We start from the raw sequence: 22,303 nt of genomic DNA, 5'->3' as shown, positions 1-22,303 counted from the left end.
AAAATGGCCAATCCACCTAACCTGCACATCTTTCGATTGTGGGAGGAAAGCAGGGCACCTGGAGGAGTCTCATGCAGACACTGGGAGAATGTGCAAACTCCAACAGTCACCCAAGGCCAGAATCAAACCTCGGTGCCTAGCGCTATGAGGCAGCAGTGCTAACCACTGTGCCACCATACTTCCCTTCTCTCTCTGATCCCTCTCTCGCTCTCTCTGATTCCTCCCTTCTCTGTCTCTCATCACTCTCTCTCTCTGTTACTCCGATCCTCTTTTTCTTTCTCTCTGTTTCATCCCTTTCTTTTGTCCCTCTCCCCCCATCTATCTCATCTCTCTATGTCCCCTCTCTTGTTTTCTCTCTCTGGTCTCTCTCTCTGTCTCATCCTTCTCTTTTTCTGATTCTCTGATTCTTCCCTCCCTCTTTCATCCCTCTCTGCTATTCTCTCACTCTCTTCCTCACTGATTCATCCATCTCTCTCTCTCTCTCTGATCCCTCTCCCTTCATCTCTGATCCTGCTCTCTCTCCCCCTCTATCTCTGATACTACCATCGCTTTTTTCTCTCTAAGATCCCTCTCTCTCTCTGATCCTACCCTTTCTCTCTCTCTGATTCCCCTCACCATGTCCCTGTATCTCCTGTCTCTCTTTCTTTCTGTCTCTCTGATCATCCTCTAAGATAATACTGTGTAATAATGTAATTGGACCCTCTGGTTTGAGACAGGTAGGGCTGGATATTGAAGTGTTAAGGACAATATATTAATTCCACATCTGTAATGTTAAGCCAGAGAGCATACTCAAACCTCATTAACTGTTTCTTTCTTCTGATGCATGCATTAGCAAATAAATTCCTTTTCATTCTTTAACTACATGCTGACTTTTGTAGTCTATGTATTGGTTCAGTGAGATCAACTGAGTACAAGACAGCCCAGTGGGACACCTCAGAAAAATTCCTCTTACGCTCTCTTGCACCATCACCTCTCTCTCTCTCTGATCTCAGCCTCTCTCTTCCTGATCCATCCCTCTTTCTCTGCCTGTCTCTGATCAACCCCCTCAATTCCTGTGATCACCTCCTCCCTCTCTCTGATTACCCCCTCCCTCCGTCTGATCACACCCCTCCCCCCTGCTGATCACCCCCTCCCTCCCTCTCACAGATCACCCCCTCCATCCCACTGATCACGTCTCCTCCTGCTGACCCCCCCTCCTGTTGATCAATCCCCCCCCCCCCGCAGATCCCCTCCCTCCCTCCTGCTGATCACCCCCCTCCCTCCCTCCTGCTGATCACCCCCCTCCCTCCCTCCCGCTGATCACTCCCCTCCCTCCCTCCCGCTGATCAATCCCCTCCCTCCCACTGATCACCCCCCTCCCTCCCTCCCTCCCACTGATCACCCCCTCCCTCCTGCTGTTCACCCCGCTCTCTCCCTCCCACTGATCACTCCCCCCACTTTCTGATCCCTCCCCTCCTCCCCACTGATCACCCTGCTCCCTCCCTCCCACTGATCACCCTGCTCCCTCCCACTGATCACTCTCTCCTTCCTGCTGATACCCCCCTCCCTCCTCCTTGTTAGTCACCCCGTCCCTCCCTCCCGCTGATCACCCCTCCCTCCCGCTGATTACCTCCCTCCGCTTGTCTGATTATCCTCCTACCCTTCTCTGGTCACCCTTCTACCTCTCTCTGTCTCTGGTCCCCCCCTCTTTTTCTCTCTCTCTTTGATCCCTCTCTCTTTGTTTCTTTCTTATTCATAGCCCCTCACTCTCTCTGTAAACTCACTATTTCTCATTGACCTCCCTGGAACAGGATGGGAGCCATGTTCGATGATATTGATTTTTGGCTGTCGTCATCCTCAAACGGATCATCTTTACAAAGCAGAAATGATGGATGCAAAGAAGAAAGGAGTTTTCAAAGAAATTTACACTGCATATTCAAGAGATCCGGATAGAAAAAAGGTAAACAGAGGATGAGATGTGTGATGGAGAGTAGGTGTTATTGTGGCTGGGAGAGAGGGTGATACAGAGAGAGGGACATTATGTGACAAAGAGAATAGGAGAGTGTGTCTTATTGAGAGTCTGTGGGAGACAGCATGTACTGGATGGAAGGGGGACAGAGCCTGTGGTGTAGGGAGAGAGGGGGGAGAATGGGAGAATGTGTGTGTTAGACAGAAAAAAAGTGAGTGGGACAGAGATTCTTGTAGAGAGAGAGAGAGCGAGGGAGAGAGAGAGGGGGGGGGACCAAACTATATGATATAGAGATAGATGATAGAGCAGATGATAGGGAGGGGAAAGTGGGTCAGACTGTGTGGGAGAGAGAGAGAGGAGAGTGCAACGGGGCATATGTAAGACAGAGAAAGAGAGTGGAATAATGCCTGTGATAGAGAGAGGAGAATGGGAGCGTGCATTTAATAGAAAGGGAGAAAGCACAAAGTGTGTTAACGTGCCTAATAGAGATAGAAAATGGAGGATCAACTTCTACAATTTATAAAAAAGGCAAATAAAGGCAACTTTTTTATAAAAAAAAAAGGTCCCCGAGGACAATAGGTGTGACGAGTGGTGATTTAACCTGAGGATCACAACACCTCAGGCGTGGGGCACAGTTGAGAAGACTGTACAGGAATTGAACCCACGCTGCTGGCATCACTTTGCATCACCAACCAGCTGCCCAATGAACTGAACGAAACCAACTAAACATGACTTGGATAAGGGGAGTTGAGGAATAGTTGCCAAATTTGCTGATGACATAAAGATATGATGTGGAGATGCCGGCGTTGGACTGGGGTAAACACAGTAAGAAGTCTCATAACACCAGGTTAAAGTCCAACAGGTTTATTTGGTAGCAAACGCCACTAGCTTTCAGGCCTCTGACTCTTCATCAGGTGAGTAGTGAGTTCTGATCACAAACAGGGGATGTAAAGACACACATTCAGTTTACAGAATACTCGTTAGAATGCGAGCTTTTACAGCTAATCAAATCTTAAAGGTGCAGACAACGTGAGTGAAGATAGCATTAAGCATAGGTTAAAGTGATGTATATTGTCTCCAGACAGGACAGTAAGTGAGATTTTGCAAGCCCAGGCAAGACATTGGGGGTTACAGATAGTGTGACATGAACCCAAGATCCCTGTGAGACCATCCTCATGTGTGCAGAACTTGGCTATCAGTTTCTGCTCAGCGACTCTGCGCTGTCGTGAAGGCCGCCTTGGAGAATGCTTACCCGAAGATCAGAGGTCTTTATACATTACCATTTTTAAAGTGTATCCAGTGTATTTCAGAATTAAGTCTTTAACAGTTATCATTTCCCCAAAGAAGATTTTCTGAAGTTGGTTTAACTATTCAGTACCCAAAATATGCAGTCCTGGTATCTTTGTCTTCCTTCTGTCCTATCTGTATCTATGGCAATTATATCTCTTACTCCTTCACTAAAGAGAGGGACTTTATGAATGAGGAGCCTGGGATAGGCTGTGTAGATATTTTGCGTTATGTCAATATCAAAAAGGAAGAGGCATTGGGTGTCTTAAAAAGTATTAAATAGGGAAGTCCCCAGGGCCTGATGGGATCGACATCAGAATACTGAGGGAGGCAAAGGCAAACATTGCTGGGGCCTTGATAGAAATCTTTGTATCCTCATTGGCTACAGGTGAAGTTCCAGAGGACTGGTAGATAGTCAATGTTGTTCCATTGTTTAAGGAAGGGTAGCGGGATAATCCAGGAAATTACCATGCCAGAGTGGCACGGCAGCCCAGTGGGGGTGGCACGGTAGCACAGTGGTTAGCACTGCTGCTTCACAGCTCCAGGGACCTGCATTCGATTCCTGGCTCAGGTCACTGTCTGTGTGGAGTTTGCATATTCTCCTCATGTCTGCATGGGTTTCCTCCAGGTACTCCAGTTTCCTCCCACAGTCCAAAGATGTGCGGGTTAGGTTGATTGGCCATGCTAAAATTGCCCCTTAGTATCCTGGGATGTGTAGGTTAGAGGGATTAGCAGATAAATGTGTCAGGATAGGGGGATAGGGCCTGGGTGGGATTGTGATCAGTGCAGACCTGATGGGCCGAAGGGCCTGTCTCTGCACTGTAGGGTTCTTCTATGTTCTATTATAGGACTTATGAGCCTTATGTCAATGGTAGGGAAATCATTGGAAAAGATTCTTAGGGACAGAATTTACTCACATTTGGAAACAAATGGACTTAGTGATAGACAGCAACAGGTTTTGTGAAGGGAAGGTTGTGCCTCACTGACTTGATCGAGCTTTTCAAGGGAGTGATGAAGATAGTAGATGGGGGAAAGGCAGTGGATTTTGTATACATGGACTTCAGTAAAGTTTTTGACAAGGTGCCTTATGGTAGACTGGTATGAAAGGTAAAGTCACACCGATTCAGAGGAGAGCTGGCAAGATGGATACAGAACTGGCTTGGCCATAGAAGTCATGATGTGGAGATGCCGGTGTTGGACGGGGGTAAAACAGAAAGAAATCCCACAACACCAGTTTAAAGTCCAAACAGGTTTATTTGTAGCAAACACCGTAAGCTTTTGGGACAGCCTGTCCCTTTGTCAGGTGGCTGGGAGTTCTGATCATAAAAGGGACACAAAGACACAAACTCAATTTACATGCATAATGATTGGAATGTGAGTCTTTACAGCCAATCAATTCTTAAAGGTACAGACAATGTGAGTGGAAAGAGCTTTAAACAGAGATTAAAGAGATGTGTATTGTTTCCAGACGGGAAAGTTAGTGAGATTTTGCAAGTCCAGGCAAGTTGTGGGGGTTACAGATAGTGTGACATGAACCCAAGATCCCGGTTGAGGCCGTTCTCATGTGTGTGGAACTTGGCTATCAGTTTCTGCTCAGTGACTCTGCGCTGTCGTGTGTCTCAAGGCCGCCTTGGAGAATGCTTACCCAAAGATCAGAGGCTGAATGCCCATGACCACAGAAGTGTTCCCCAACAGGAACAGAACAGTCTTGCCTGGTGATTGTCGTGCAGTGTTCATTCATCCGTTGTCGTAGCGTCTGCATGGTCTCCCCAATGTATCAAGCCTCGGGACATCCTTTCCTGCAGCGTATCAGATAGACAACGTTGGCTGAGTTGCAAGAGTATGTACCGTGTACCTGGTGGATGGTGTTCTCACATGAGATGATGGCATCCTTATCAATGATCCGGCACGGCTTACAGAGGTTGCTGTGACAGGGTTGTGTGGTGTTGTGGTCATTGTTCTCCTGAAGGCTGGATAGTTTGCTGCGAACAATGGTCTGCTTGAGGTTGCACAGTTGTTTGAAGGGAAGAAGTGGGGGTGTGGGGATGGCCTTGGCAAGGTGTCCGCCTTCATCAATGAGATGTTGAAGACTCTGGAGAAGATGTCGTAGCCTCTCCACTCTGGGGAAGTACTAGACGATGAAGGGTGCTCTGTCCACCATATCTCGTGTTCTTCTTCTGAGGTCAGTGCAATTTTTGGCTGTGGCGTGTCGGAACTGTCAATTGATGAGTCGAGTACCACATTTCTTAGGAAGGCACCTTTCAGCGTCTGGAGGTGCCTGTTGCGATCCTTCTCACCTGAGCAGATCCTGTGTATAAGGAGCATACATGTCACACTATCTGTAACCCCCACAACTTGCCTGGACTTGCAAAATCTCAATAACTTTCCCGTCTGGAAACAATACACATCTCTTTAATCTCTGTTTAAAGCTCTTTCCACTCACATTGTCTGTACCTTTAAAAATTGATTAGCTGTAAAGATTCACATTCCAATCATTATGCATGTAAATTGAGTTTGTGTCTTTGTGTCCTTTTTACAATCAGAACTCCCAGCCACCTGACAAAGGGGCAGGTTGTCCTGAAAACTTGCGGCTTTTGCTACAAATAAACCTGTTTGGACTTTAAACTGGTGTTGTGGGATTTCTTTCTGTTTGGCCATAGAAGACAGAGGGGTGCTTTTCTGAGTGGAAAGCTGTTCCACAGGGATCAGTTCTGGGACCTTTGTTGTTTGTGATATATACAAATGATTTGGAGGAAAATATAGCTGGTGGAGCTGTATTTGGTGGAGTTGCTGAAAGTGAAAATTATTCCCAGAGGATACAGCAAGATGTAGATCAGTTGAAGATTTGGGTGGAGAAATTGCAGGTGGAGTTCAACTCAGACAAATGTGAGGTATTGTATCTTGGAAGGTCCAATGCATATAGGAATCATTCAGTAAATGACAGAACCTTTAGGAGTATCAATAGGCAGAGAGTTCTGGGCATACATAGAACATTACAGCACAGAACAGGCCCTTCGGCCCACGATGTTGCACCGACCAGTTAAAAAGCAATGACCCTCTAACCTAAAGCAAACCCTTTCCATCCATAAACCTATCCACGGATCTCTTAAACGCCCCCAAACTAGGCGCATTTACAACTGCAGCAGGCAGGGCATTCCAATCCCTCACCACCCTCTGGGTAAAGAACCTACCCCTGACATCCGTCCTATAACTACCACCTCTTAATTTAAAGCTATGCCCCCTCGTGCTAGCTTTCTCCATCCGAGGAAAAAGTAATGTAAATAAAATAAATAAAAACATGTAAGCTGATTACTGAAAGTGGCAACGCAGATAGATAAAGTAGTCAAGAAGGGATATGGCATGCTTGCTTTCATTGTTGTGGTATTGAGTATAGAAATTGGGAGATAATGCTTCTGCTATACAGAATCCTTAGCTAGGCCTCACTTGGAATATTGTGTACAATTCTGGTCACCACACTACCAGAAGGATGTGGATGCTCTGGAGAGGATACAGAAGAGGTTTACCAGGGTGTTGCCTAGTCTGGAGGGTATTAGCTACAGGGAGAGGTTGGATAAACTCAGTTTGTTCTCACTGGAACTAAAGAGGTTGAGGGACAACCTGATAGAGGTTTACAAGATTATGAGTGGCATGGAGAGAGTGGACAGCCAGATGCACTTTCATAGCACAGAAAAGTCAAGTACTAGGGAACATAGGTTTAACGTACATCGGGAAAAGTTTAGAGGAAATGTGCGAGGCAAGTTTTTTGCATAGAGGGTGGTGAATCACTGGAACACGCAGCCTGGGGAGGTGGTGGGAGCAGGTATGATAGCAGCATTTAAGGGGCATTGAGATGAATAGGATAGGAATGTAGGGATATGGACTCCATAAGTGCATGCGGTTTTAGTTTAGGTAGGCATCATGATTGACGCAGGCTTGGAGGGTTGAAGGGTCTGTACTGTTCTTTGTTCGTTGTTCTCATTATCTAAGTGGTGAGAGGTTACAGGGCTCTGAGGTACAGAGGTGTCTGGGTGTCATAGTTCAAGAATCACAAAAGTATTCAGGTATGCAAGTAAATAAGAAAGCTAATAGAATGTTACTGACTATTGTGAAAGGAATTGAATATAAAAGTAGCTGATGCTTCAGTTGCTTAGAGAGACTACATCTGGAGTACTTTGTACATTATCGATCTCTTTATTTAAAGAAGAATGTTAATTGTTGGAAGCAGTTCAGAGAATGTTTACTACACTAATAACTGGAAAGGGCAGTTTATCTCATAAGGAAAGTTTAGAAACTGGAGTTTAGAAGAGTAAGAGGCAACTTGATTGAAACATATAAGGTCTTGAGGGGTTTTGACAGGGTGGATGTGAAGATGATGTTTCATCTTGTGGGAGAATCTAGATCTGGGTCAATGTTTCAAAATAAGATGTCACCCATTTAAGGTGAGATGAGGTCAAGTTTTTGCTCTCAGAAAGTTGAAAGTCTCTGGAACACTCTTCCTAAAAAGATGGTGGAAGCAGTTTTTGAATATTTTTAAAGCAGAGATGGATAGATTCTTCGTAAGCAAGGGGTGAAAGGTTATCAGGGATTTGAGATGACTATCAGATCAGCCATGATCTAATTAAATGAGGACGCAGGCTCGAGGGGTTAAAAGGCCTACTCCTGCTCCTTGTATAAATGATGGAGCAACAGAGAGTAGAGAGTGTGAACAAACCTGTGATGGAGAAAGTAAAAGAAGAGAGTGTAACACAGCATGTGATAGAGACCCAGAGGGAGAGAAATTGGGACAGAGTATATGGTAGAAAGAAAGGGTGGAGTGGGGCACAGTGCATGATAGAGAGGAAAGTGGGACAAAGCATGTGACATAAAGAGAGATGCAAGTCAGAAAGAGCATGAGATAGAGAGAGACGAGGGTGCAACAGAACGTATTGAAAGAGAGAGGGAGGAGAATGAGACAGCATGTGATGGAGAGAGTGCAACAGAGCGTGATGGACAGAGGAGAGTAGAACAGAGCATGTGATAGAGAGGGACAGTGGGTCAGAGTGCATGATAGAGAGAGAGAGATGAGTGGAACAAAGCATGTGATAGAAGAGAGAGAGTTGGAGAGAACATGCAGTAGAGGGAGACAAGATAGTGCAGCAGAACATGTTGGAAAAGAGGAGGAGAATAGGACATGCATGTGATAGGGAGAGGCAACAGATTGGGACAGAGCATGTGATGGAGAGAATGGGACAGAGCATTTGATGGGGAGAGAGGAAGAGTGGGACAGAATGTGTGGCGAAGAGAAAGAGGTGAGTCAGAGAGATCACGTGATAGAGACTAGAGGGCACAGCAGTGTGTGTTGATAGAGAGGAAATTGGGCCATGCATGTGATGGAGAGAGACAACAGGTTGGGACAGAGTCTGTGATGCAAAGAGAGGACACAGTAAGAACACAACACCAGGTTAAAGTCCAACCAGTTTATTTGATAGTAAACCCACAAGCTTTTGAGGTTTTCCCCCTTCGTCAGGTGAGCGTAGAGTCCTGGTCTCAGACAGAGCATATAGAGGCACACACAGTTTACAGAATATTGCAATACTGCACATCATGCAAAGAGAGGGACAGTGTGTTGGGAGAGAGAGTGATAGGCAGGGAGAAAGAGAGTTTGACAGTGGTTAAAAGTGGGAGAGGTCATACACACAACAACATTTGAAGCCCTTTCAGCAGACAATCATTTTGCCTGTTAACTTTGATTTAATACATTTTTTTGGTTATTTAGTTGTCTTGTTTTCATCCCCTAGGTGTATGTACAGGATATCATTCAAACAGAACTATCTGTTGAGCTGTTCCACATCTTGCATTCAAGGAAGGGACACCTGTATATTTGTGGTGATGTTACAATGGCTCAAGAAGTTGCAAAAACTATCCAAGAAATTGTTGCCAGTCAGGGAGACATGAGTTCCAATGATGCAGCAACCTATATTGCAAAACTAAAGGTAAGCAAACCTGCCAGCTTATCAAGTGAAATATTACAGTGCCCTAGAAAATGGTGAGAGGCAAATAGGCCATTTGATTTGAATGGTAAACAGATGAACAGTTTAAATGAAAATATTTAGCATCACTAGCTGGTGAATCTTGATCAGAATAGAATCAGATATTCTGGACAGCATTTTACAGACTCGCTCAAATGATTTTGTGGTGGTTTGGGGTGGTAGAATTCTAGAGACTGAAGCTTTCTTCTTTGAAAAAACACACGGACAGAGGCTGTTCTGCCCCATGCCTGTGCTTTAAAAGCCTTTTAAACCAGCAGCAAAGCTTAGTCACAGAGTGACGGTCAATCAGTATTTTCTCAGGGATCAGTATTGGGGCCCCTTGCTTTTCCTGATTTTATATTAGTGATCTTGGTGTGCAGAGGACAACTTCAAAGTTTGTGAATAACATAAAGCTTATAAACTGTAAGCAGGACAGTATAGAATTTCAAAAAGACCTTGACATGTTGGTGGATGGGTAGGTAGGTGGCAGATGAAATTTAGTGTTCGGAAGTGTAAGGTGATGCATTTTAGTAGGAAAAACATGGAAAGGAAGTGGCATAAAATTTTTCAGGGGATGCAGGAGCAGAGGGACCTGGGTGCATAGGTGCATAAATTACTGAAGGTGGAGAGGTAAAACTGAGAAAACGGGAACCAAAGGGGGACAAAGATCAGAAAAGGGGGATAAAGTAGAGGGAAAGAGTGGGGGGGGGGGCAAGAAAAATAAAGAAAGACAATAAATAAAAGGTAGAGAACAGTTAACAATTTAAAAAATGAATACAAGGAGACGAGTTGATGGACAGCTAATCATCACAGTTGATTAGAACATGCTGAAAAAGAGAGAGGGAGGATACATAGGGTGGAGTATGAAACTGCAGGGAATGGGAACAATTGAAATGTGGAGCTTGTTCAAGGGTCAGTTACTGCGAGTCCTTGATAAATATGTACCTGTCAGGCAGGGAGGAAGTGGTCGAGCAAGGGAACCGTGGTTTACGAAGGAAGTTGAATCTCTGGTGAAGAGGAAGAAGGAGACTTATGTAAAGATGAGACGTGAAGGCTCAGTTAGGGCACTGGAGAGTTACAAATTAGCCAGGAGGGAACTAAAGAGAGAGTTAAGAGCCAGAAGTGGACATGAGAAGACTTTGGCAGGTAGGATCAAGGAGAACATAGAACATTACAGCTCAGTACAGGCCCTTCGGCCCTCAATGTTGCACTGACCAGTGGAACCAACCTAATGACCCTCTAACCTAAATAATTCCAATGTTATCCATGTGCCTATCCAATGACCATTTGAATGCCCTTAAAGTTGGTGAGTCCACAACTGCTGCAGGCAGGGCATTCCACGCCTTTACTACCCTCTGAGTAAAGAACCTACCTCTGACATCCGTCCTATAACTACCACCCATTAATTTAAAGCTATGTCCCCTCATGTTAGCCATCACCATCCGAGGAGAAAGGCTCTCACTGTCCACCCTATCTAACCCTCTGATCATCTTGTATGCCTCAATTAGGTCACCTCGTAACCTTCTTCTCTCCAATGAAAATAACCTCAAGTCCCTCAGCCTTTCCTCATAAGACCTTCCCACCATACCAGGCAACATCCTGGTAAACCTCCTCTGCACCCTTTCCAAAGCCTCCACATCTTTCTTATAATGCGGCGACCAGATCTGTATGCAATACTCCAAGTGCAGCCGCACCAGAGTTTTGTACAGTTGCAACATGACCTCATGGCTCAAATTCAATCCCTCTACCAATAAAAGCTAACACACCGTACGCCTTCTTAACCTTATCAACCTGGGTGCCAACTTTCAGGGGGCTATGCACGTGTACACCAAGATCTCTCTGCTTATCAACACTACTAAGAGTCCTTCCATTAGCTGTATATTCTGCACTCCTGTTACTTTTACCAAAATGAATCACCTCACACTTTTCCATATTAAACTGCATTTGCCACCTCTCAGCCCAGTTCTGCAGCTTATCTATGTCCCTCTGCAAACTGTGACATCCATCCTCACTGTCTACAACTCCTCCGACTTTGGTGTCGTCAACAAATTTACTAATCCATCCTTCTACACCCTCATCTAGGTCATTTATAAAAATGACAAACAGCAGTGGCCCCAAAACAGATCCCTGAGGTACACCACTTGTAACTGAACTCCAGGTTGAATATTTCCCATCAACCACCGCCCTCTGTCTTCTATCAGCTAGCCAATGCCTGATCCAAACTGCTAAATCACCCTCCATCCCATGCATCTGCATTTTCTGCAGTAGCCTACCATGGGGAACCTTATCAAACGCTTTACTAAAATCCATATACACTACATCAACTGCCTTACCCTCATCCACCTCTTTGGTCACCTTTTCAAAAAACTCTAAGGTTTGTGAGGCACGACCTACCATTCACAAAACCGTGTTGACTATCCCTAATCAATTTATTTCTCTCTAGATGATTATAAATCATCTTATAATTCTTTCCAAAACTTTGCCCACAACAGAAGTAAGGCTCACTGGTCTATAATTCCCAGGATGGTCTCTACTCCCCTTCTTGAACAAGGGGACAACATTTGCTATCCTCCAGTCTTCTGGCACTATACCTGTAGCCAATGACGACATGAAGATCAAAGCCAAAGGCTCTGCAATCTCCTCCCTAGCCTCCCAGAGAATCCTAGGGTAAATCCCATCCGGCCCAGGGGACTTATCTATTTTCATACTCTCAAGAATTGCTAACACCTCCTCCTTATGCAACTCAATCCCATCTAGTCTACAACCCTGTATTGCAGTATTCTCCTCAACTACAAGGAGAACCCTAACCCTTTCTATAGGGGATGTCAGGAATAAAAGAATGATTTGGGCAAGATTAGGGCCAGTCAGGAACAGTAGTGGGAAGTTGTGTGTGTGGAGCCTGAAGAGATAGGAGAGGCACTAAATGAATATTTTTCATCAGTATTCATCTAGAGAGAAATAATTTGATTAGGGATAGTCAACATGGTTTTGTGAAGGGTAGGTCATGCCTCACAAACCTGAGTTCTTTGAGAAGGTGATCAAAGAAATGGATAAGGGTAAAGCAATTGACGTGGTGTATATGGATTTCAATAAAGCATTTGATAAGGTTCCCCATGCTAGGCTACTGCAGAAAATATGGATGCATGGGATGGAGGGTGATTTAGCAGTTTGGATCAGGAATTGGCTAGCTGATAGAAGACAGAGGGTGGTGGTTGATGGGAAATATTCAACCTGGAGTGCAGTTACAAGTGGTGTGCCTCAGGGATCTGTTTTGGGGTCACTGCGGTTTGTCATTTTTATAAATGACCTAGATGGATGGGTTAGTAAATTTGCTGACGACACCAAAGTTGGAGGAGTTGTAGACAGTGAGGATGGATGTTACAGTTTGCAGAGGGACATAAGCTGCAGAGCTGGGCCGAGAGGTGGCAAATGGAGTTTAATGTGGAAAAGTGTGAGGTGATTCACTTTAGTAAGAGTAACAGGAGTATAGAATATAGGGCTAATGAAAGGACCCTTGATAGTGTGGATGAGCAGAGAGATCTTGATGTACATGCATAGATCCCTGAAAGTTGGCAACCAAGTTGATAAGGTTGTTAAGAAGGCATACGGTGTGTTAGTTTTTATTGGTAGAGGGATTGAATTTCGGAGCCGTGAGGTCATGTTATAACTGTACGAAACTCTGGTGCGGCTGCACTTGGAGTATTGCGTACAGTTCTGGTCGCCGCATTATAAGAAAGATGTGGAAACATTGGAAAGGGTGCAAAGGAGGCTTACCAGGATGTTGCCTGGTATGGTGGGAAGGTCTTATGAGGAAAGGCTGAGGGACTTGAGGCTGTTTTCATTAGAGAAGGAGGTTAGGAGGTGACCTAATTGAGGCATAGAAGATAATCAGAGGATTAGATAGGGTGGACAGTGACAGCCTTTTTCCTCGGATGGTGATGGCTAACCTGAGAAGTCATAGCTTTAAATTGAGGGGTGGTAAATATAGGAAAGATGTCAGAGGTAAGTTCTTTACTCAGAGGGTAGTAAGGGCATGGAATGCCCTGCCTGCAGCAGTTGTGGACTCGCCAACTTTGAGGGCGTTCAAATGGTCATTGGATAGGCATATGAATAATATTGGAATAGTTTAGGTTAGAGGGTCATTAGATTCGTTCCACTGGTCGGCGCAACATCGAGGGCCGAAGGGCCTATACTGCACTGTAATGTTCTATGTTCTATGTCTATGTTCTATCTGAAGTTATTGAATTGTTGTAATGCATCTTGCCGGAAGATGGGGTGTTGTTCCTCCAGTTTGTGTTGAGCTTCACTAGAACATTGCAGCAGGCCAAAGGGCAGACATGGGAGTAGGATTGTGTGTTAAAATGGCAAGCAACAGGAAGGTCAGGTCCTGATTGCTTTGCTAAGCACCTTCAGTCTCTGCGCAATCATCCAGTCTACATTTGATCACCCCAATATAGGGGATGCCGTATTGGGAGCAGCAAATGCAATAAATCAAGTTGAAAAAGATGCAAGTGAAGCGCTGTTTAACCTAGAATGAGTGTTTTGGACTTTGGTAAGCATGGCTTTACCTCTTTAAAGGCAAGGTGTTGCATCTGCTGCGATTGCATGGGAAGGTGCTATGAGTGATGGGAGAGGTGTTAGGCACAATGGAGGAGTGGGGACTAGGTTATCCAGTAGGGAACAAAGAACAAAAACAGCCCGGGAAACAGGCCCTTCAGCCCAACGAGCCCATGCCGCCATTTTAATGTTACCAGTACCCCGCACCCCACCCCCCCCACCCATGACTCCTATCTATTGTTTTTATGGCAATCCACATTGAGGGAAACTAATTTAGGGACAATTTATTACTTCCAATCAGCCTAATAGCACATCTTTGGGGTGTGGGAGGAAACCGGAGCACCTGGAAAAAACCCACGCAAGCATGGGGAGAATGCGCAAACTCCCACAGACACTGGCCCAAATCCATGTGTCTGCACAGCAAACAGTGATAGTCACTGAGCTGTCATGTTGCCCAGCATCTGGTCCAGTTTAAGCACACACTAACGACATGAAACACTAGGCCAATCTCAAACATTCAAGAGCAGCCCAAGTACGACCCATCGCGTGTATGCCCCTCGTTGGACAACAAGGCGGACTGACTTAAAACCTGTGAATGAAAAGAGAAAAAACATTATTATCATACCATATCCTTTCCCATTGTTTATGAACTTCATTTAAAACAATCTCCTATATCCTCCCATCTCCAACCCATTCATGTGCCTGTCTAAGTTACTCTTAAACAACTCCAGCGTGCCTGCCTCCACCACCTTACTTGGCAGAGCATTCCATACCCCCACTACCCTCTGTGTGAAAAACCTCCCTCTAATGTCTGTGTTAAACCTCTCCCCCCTCACCTTAAGCCCGTGGCTCTGGAATGCTGACAGCGGAAGTGGACAGAAGATGTGTTTAATGGTGACATCACTCTGAAGTTGGCGAAAATGGCAGAGGATTATCAGCACCAATATCCTGGTTGGGAGGTTTGCTAGTGTGCTTCAGATAGGGTTAAACTAATGTGGCAGGGCGTGGGAATCAGAACAATAGGTCAGCAAGCGTAGAGACTGAGGACGAGCATGGGGCCAGGACAAGGCTATCTTAGAGGAAGAGCAATCTGGGGGAGGATGAACTCAGTAGGCCTGGAGGTCAGGAGTGCATCTGCTTCAATGCAAGGAGCGTAATGGGCAAAACAAATGAACTTAGAGCCTTAATGCATGCATGGAACTTGGATGTGGTTGCAATGACAGAGACTTGGTTAAAAGAAGGACAGGACTGGCAGCTGAATATTCCAGGATATAAGTGTTTTAGGCAAGACAGAGAAGGGGCTAGAAGAGGTGGGGGAGTAGCAAAACTGGTTAGGGAGCATATTATAGCGGTACAGAGGGTGAACAATTTGGAAGGATCATGTAACAAGGGACTGTGGGTAGAGTTCAGAAACAGAAAGGACGCGGTCATTACAGGCCTCCCAACAGCCCACGGGAAGTTGAGGAATGGACATGTAAGGAGATTCTGGACAGGTGTAGAAAAAATAGGGAGGTCATATTGGATCATATAGAACTTTGAGGCCACAGCTAAAGTACTGTGTGCAGTTCTACATGCCACATTGTAGGAAGGATGTGATTCCACTGGTAGACATGCAGAGGTGTGCCAGGACGTTACCTGGGATGGAACATTTATGAAGAGAGGTTGGAGAAACCTGGATTGTATTCACCTGAGCAGAGAAGACTGAGGGCTGACTTGATTGAAGTATACAAGATTATGAGGGGCATAGGCAGGGTCCTCCTCCCCCTCCACGTCCACCACCTCCAGTGTGAGAAGCAGATGTGAGGAAAATCAATTTTACTTAAAGCATATAATGTGCGATAGCAGGCAGGTTGTCTCACATTTTGGTCACCCTGTTATAGGAAAGACATTGATAAACTGGAAAGAATGCAAAGCAGATTTACGAGGATGTTTCCAGTACTAGTTATGGGCAGCACGGTAACACAGTGATTAGCACTGTTTCTTCACAGCTTCAGGGATCTGTGTTCCATTCCTGGTTGGGTCACTGTCTTGGGTCACATTCTCCTCGTGTCTGTGTAGGTTTGCTCCAGGTGCTCTGGTTTCCTTCCACAATCCAAAGATGTTAGGTTGATTGGCCATGCTAAAATTATGCCTTAGTGTCCTGAGATGCGTAGGTTAGAGGGATTAGCAGGTAAGTGTGGGGATATGGGGGTAGGACCTTGGTGGGATTATGATTGGTGCAGATTGATAGGCCAGATGGCCTCTTTCTGTACTGTAGGGATTCAATGATACTAGTAGGCCAGAGTTATAGGGAGCAGTTGGCCAGGCCATGGCTCCATTCCTTGAAACATAGGAGAATGAAGTGACCTTATTGAGGTGTATAAAATCATGAGAGGCATACATGAACACAGTGTTTTTCTCAGCATTGGGGATTTGAAAACTAGAGATCTTCTATCTTTCTGAATTCTGTTTGGTATCAGTATTGAAATGGAACTCTTTCTCAAGATAGATGGATGGATAGAAAAGTGTGTACAGTGGGAAAAGTGGTGATGGAGTTTATTGACTAGATGTATCTACTCCTATGTGTTTGTGTCTTTTACTCTAACCTTGTTCAAATAATTATTGTATTCCATTCACAAATCACCTAGCACAATTCATGTTAGTAATTTTTTTTTGTTTCTTGCAGGACGAAAATCGCTACCACGAAGATATATTTGGTGTAACTCTGCGAACCCGGGAGGTTACCACAAAAATACGATCATCTTTGACACATTGGTGGGGAACAAAGTCAATGATAGGTCCTGATTAACTCACTAAGATGAACGGCTGTTGCCGGAAAATCAAAACCTTTCATAAATGAATCAAGAATTTTTGAGCATTCATAAAGTAGTTCAAATTAATGGGTATACATCTGCAGCCAACACTTTGAGCATTTTTATGTGTATAAGATGAAATGTCACAGAATTATATAGATCACCTGGATGTTAAAGCTTATCTTTCTCTCAGCATTGTCTGACGATTATATGTTATCACATTTTAAAGTATATCCCATTATGTTTCAGAATTAAGTTTTTGACAGTTATCATTTCCCCAAACAAAATTTCCTGAAGTTGGTTTAACTGTTCAGTGTCCACAATGTGCAGTCTTGGTTGCTGTGTCTTATTCCTATCCCATCTGTATCTATTGCAACTATGTCCCTTAGTCCTTCACCAAAGAGAAGGACTTAATGAATGAGGAGCTTGGAGTAGGATTGTAGATATTTTGGGCTATGTCAATATCAAAAAGGAGGAGGCATTGGGCGTCCTAAAAAGCATTAAAGTAGATAAGTCCTGATTGGATCCACCCCAGAATACTGAGGTAGGCAAGGGCAGAAATTTCTGGGGCCTTGGTAGAAATCTTTGTATCTTCTTTGGCTATCCTCTAGTTCTCTGGAACTTCACCTGTAGCCAATGTTGTTCCATTGTTTAAGAAGAGCAGCAGGGATAATCTGGGAAATTATAGGCCAGTGAACCTTATGTCAGTAGTTGGGAAATAATTGGAAAAGATTCTTAGGGACAGGATTTACTCACATTTGGAAACAAATGGACTTATTTAGTCATAGACAACATGGTTTTGTGAAGGGGAGGTCGTGCCTCACTAACTTGATCGAGTTTTCAAGGAAATGATGAAGATGATGAGGGAAAGGCAGTGGATGTTGTATAACTGAACATCAATAAAGCCTTTGACAGGTATGAAAGGTGAAGTCACAGGATCAGAGGAGAGCCAGCAAGATGGATACAGAATTAGTTTGGCCATTTCTGAATGGAAGGCTGTGACTAGTGGTGTTCCACAGGGATCAGTTCTGGGACCTTTGTTGCTTGTAGTAAATATATAAATGATTTGGAGGAAAATGTAGCTGGTCTGATTAGTAAGTTCGCACTTGCATCTGAAGAGGATTGTCAGAAGATGTAGACTGATTGGAGTCTTGGGCGGAGAAATGGCAAATGGAGTTTAATCCAGACAAGTCTGAGATAATGCATTTTGGAAGGTCCAATGCATGTAGGAATTACCCTTAGGAGTATTGACAGGCAGAGAGATCTGGGTGTACATGTCTACCAATCACTGAAAGTGGCAACACAGGTAGACAAGGTAGTCAAGAAAGCATACAGCATGCTTGCCTTCATCAGTCAGGGCATTGAGTATAACAATCGACGGGTCGTGCTGCAACTGTGCAGGACCTTAGTAAGGCCTCATTCTAGAATACTGTGTACAATTCTGGTCGCAACACTATCAGAAGGATGTGGATGCTTCGGAGAGGGTACAGAAGAGATTTACCAGGATATTGCCTGGTCTGGAGGGTATTAGTTATGAGGAAAGGTTGGATAAACTTGGTTTGTTCTCACTGGAACAACAGAAATTGAGGGGTGGCCTGATAGAGGTTTACAAGTTGCTCTTTTCTTGAGTAGAAAAATCAAGTACTAGGGTACGTAAGTTTAACATGCATGGGGAAAAGTTTAGAGGGGACGTGCGAAGCAAGTTTTTTACACAGAGGGTGATCAACATCTGGAACACACTGCCTGGGAGGTGGTGGGAGCAGGTGCCATTACAGCATTTAAAGAGCAACTAGATGAATACGTGAATGGGATGAAAATGGAAGGATACGGGTGCATAAGTGCATTCAGCTTTAGATTAGGCAGGCATTTGCCAGAAAAATCAAACTTTTCTTGTAAATGAATCAAATATTGTTAGACCTGAATTTGTGGTTAAACCATGAATGTTGAGTATATCATGAATGTTCAGTATAATTTCCCTGCTCAATCCCTCTAATAATAAAGCTCAAGACCTATAGTTTTGCCAACTAATCTCTCAATTGTCCTGTCACCTTTAAGAATCTACATACATGAATCCTCAGCTCTGTGTTCCAGTACACTTCTTAGAATTGTGCACTTGGCCTATATTGCCTCTCCCTTTTCATAAAATCATAGAAATCCTACAGTGCCATTTGGCCAATGAAGTCTGCACCAACAACAATCCCACACAGGCCCTATCCCTGAAATCCACATTTTTACCCTGCTAATCCCTCTAACATACAAACCTGGGACATTAAGGGGCAATTTAGCAAAGCTAATTAACCTACCCTGCACATCTTTGGATTGTGGGAGGAAAATGGAGCACTCGGAGGAAACCCACGCAAATACAGGGAGAATGTGCAAACTCCACACAGACAGCGTCCCAAGCCGGGAATCGAACTCCCCGGAGCTGTGAGGCAGCAGTGCTAACCATTGTGCCACTGTGCCATCAATTTGCTTCTGCCAAAATGCATTATCTCACACCAAATTTTATTCCACATGTTGCCCATTCCTGTAAGTTTGGTATCATTGACAATTTTGAAATGTTAGATTTCGTTGGTATCCTTGATGATTTAGAAATGCTAAAATCCAAATTATTTGTATCTATCAAAAAGATAGTGATCCTGTAGAACACCAATGACTCCCTCCAGTCTGAAAAACTGAAAACTCACTGTTTTCTGCCCTTAAATCAATTTTTGTCCAAATTCTTCTCCTCCTATTCAATGAACCACAATTTTATTAACTGGCCTTTTATGCAGTACCTTGTCAAATGTTTACAAAACTCCATGTAAAAACCATCCACTGCATTATCTCATTAAATTTATTTAGTTAGTCAAACACAATCTGCTTTTTACTAATCCATGCTGGCTTTCCTAACAAACTCAAACCTTTTAATTCATTCATTGGATGTGGCATCGCTGGCTGGGACAACACTTATTACTCATCATTACAGTTAAGGGTCAACACATTCTTGTGGATCTAGAGTCACATGTAGACCACAGATAAGGATTACAGGTTTTTAATGGCTTTATGGTCATCATTAGACTTTTTATTCCAGAGTTTTATTAAATTTAAATTTCACCATGTTGGGATTCAAATCTGGGTCCTCAGACTGCTGGGTCTCTGGATTGCTAGTCCACTACCTCCACAAGTGACAGTTACCTTTTTTCCACTGATGATTTTTTTCCACAATCTTACCCACAACTAGTGCCTTCCTTTTTATGGCACCTCCCCTGTATCTCAGAAAAACTGGAAGATTTTGGCAAGCCACTTCCACCAGCTCTGCCCCCACTTTCTTTAGCAGCTTGGTCTGTAAGACATAGGAACCTAGCCAGCTTTTCCAATACATCCTGCTGATCAATTTTGACCCCATCAATTACCTTTATCATCTTCATCTCCATCATGTCTTTTTGCCCTGTTGGAGTGTCCCTATTTCTGAAACATCTCCTAAATTATTGCTTTTTTTTCAGTTTTCTCAGCCATGTCAAAGCAGCATTTAGAACTAAACCATTTAGTGGCAGAGTGAGGTGAATCTAATGCCAAGTACACCCCACCTTCGTTACCATGATTCATACTTTTTGTTCAATTTTTAAAAACATTCATGGGATCTGGGAATCACTGGCTGGGCAGGCATTTGTTGCTCTTCTTGAATGCATTTTTTTAAGTGTCGACCACATTGCTGTGGGTCTGGAGTAACATGTAGACCAGATTGGGCAAGGGCGACGGGTTTTCTTCCCTAAGGTGAGCAATAATTTCATAGTCATCATTAGACTTTTTAATTCCAGATTCTTATTGAACTCAAATTTCACTATCACCAAATTTCACGTGATGGTATTTGAACCCAGTTCCAGGAGCGTTACTCTAGGATTACTAGTCCAATGACAATACCAGTATGCCACTGCCTCCCCATCAGTGAGAATAGATTTAATGAGTTCTTGTTTCACACACTTTGCTCTCCAAAAAAAAACACATTTTGCTAACTCCTCTGAAATATATGCATCAGTCTTATAATTTGGTTTACTGATAAACTGAGCAATGTCTTATGTTCTGTGGCAGTGTATTGAAATAGACTTACACAGGCAAAAACTGCAGGTCACTCTTCATAATAAAGATTCAGCAACAATTTAACCGGAGCAGAATTTTTTCTTTACTTTGGCAGATGGGGGTGGCTTTGTTGGTTCATGGAGGCAGGTACTGAATATTTTGTTAGTATCACATCTATCACAGGTTACCCACTGGATTTATGTATATCAGAAATATGATTCATAACATATTACAATTTCACATTGAATGCAGGCAAAAAGATTGGAATCTCTCAAAATTCTCCAGCTCCAGATGGATTGAATTCTAAATGACTCAGATTTAAGATAGTGGAAATCCTCCAAACCTCTCTGAACGTGTGAGATAAAGAACAAAGAAAATTACAGCAAAGAAACAGGCCCTCCGGCCCTCCAAGTCTGCACTGACAATGCTGCCTGACTTAACTAAAACCCCCTACCCTTCCAGGGACTATTTCCATCCTATCCTTTTAAGGGGCATACTTGTCAAGACACCCCTTAAAAGTCACATCCGTACCTGCTTCCACTACTTTCCTCAGCCACGAGTTCCAGCACCCACTACTCTGTATAAAAAAATCTGCCTCATACATCTTCTTTAAACCTTGCCCCTCGTGCCTTAAACCTGTGCCCCCAGAAATTGATCCTGGGAATAAACTTCTGACTATCCAGTCTGTCCATTCCTCTCATAACCTTGTAGACTTCTATCAGGTCTCCCCTCAACTTTCGTCACTCCAGTGAGAACAAACCAAGTTTCTCCAACCTCTCCTCATAGCTAATGCCCTCCATACCAGGCAACATCCTGGTAAATCATTTCTGTACCCTCTCCAAAGCCTCCACATCCTTCTGGTAGTGTGGCGACCAGAATTGAACACTATATTCCAAGTGCAGCCTAACTAAGGCTCTCTAAAGCTGCAATATGACATGCCAATTTTTAAACTCAATGCTGCGGCCAATGAAGGCAAGCATGCCAAATGCCTTCTTGACTACTTTCTCCACCTTCATTGCCACTTTCCATGACCTGTGTACCTATACACCCAGATCCCTTTGCCTATCGATCTTAAGGGTTCTGCCATTTACTGTATATTTCCTATCTGTATTAGACCTTCCAAAATGCATTACATCACATTTGTCCAGATTAAACTCCATCTGCCATCTCTCCGCCCAAGTCTCCAACTGATCTATATCCTGCTGTATCCTCTGATGGTCCTCATCGCTATCCGCAAATCCACCAACCTTTGTGTCGTCCGCAAACTTACTATTCAATCCAGTTACATTTTCCTTCAATTCATTTATATATATTACAAACTGCAAAGGTCCCAGTAATGATCTCTGATCCCTGAGGAATACCACTTGTCACAGCCCTCCATTCAGAAACATACCCTTCAACTGTTACCCTCTCTTCTTTGACCATCTTTTTTCACTTACCTGATGAAGGGGCAGGACTCTGAAAGGCTTTTGCTATCAAATAAACCTGTTGGACTTTAACCTGGTGTTGTGAGACTTCTTACTGTGTTCTTTGATGGTTCATGGAGGCAAGGTGGATACAAAACTGGCTAGTTTTGTATCCACCTTGCAAGCTCACTTCTGATGCCATGCGACTTCACCTTCTGCACCAGTCTGCCATGAGGGACCTTGTCA

General features: G+C 43.9%; 1 protein-coding gene across 1 annotated transcript in view; it reads left to right on the top strand.

The window, feature by feature from the left end:
• The window catches only part of LOC145342086 (nitric oxide synthase 1-like), a 216,263-nt gene extending 196,456 nt beyond the window's left edge, over positions 1-19,807 (top strand). The window contains exons 24-26 of the mRNA XM_080187297.1: positions 1,791-1,939; positions 9,013-9,207; positions 16,466-19,807. Of these exons, the coding sequence (XP_080043423.1) occupies positions 1,791-1,939; positions 9,013-9,207; positions 16,466-16,588 (467 nt within the window). The 3' untranslated portion in view covers positions 16,589-19,807. The remainder of the gene's footprint in view (positions 1-1,790; positions 1,940-9,012; positions 9,208-16,465) is intronic.
• The last annotated feature ends 2,496 nt before the right edge of the window (positions 19,808-22,303 follow it).

Source organism: Carcharhinus amblyrhynchos, chromosome 4, assembly GCF_965287045.1.
Source record: "Carcharhinus amblyrhynchos chromosome 4, sCarAmb.v2.hapA, whole genome shotgun sequence".
Classification (NCBI taxonomy): domain Eukaryota; kingdom Metazoa; phylum Chordata; class Chondrichthyes; order Carcharhiniformes; family Carcharhinidae; genus Carcharhinus; species Carcharhinus amblyrhynchos.
This window is presented reverse-complemented; position numbering and strand designations above follow the sequence as displayed.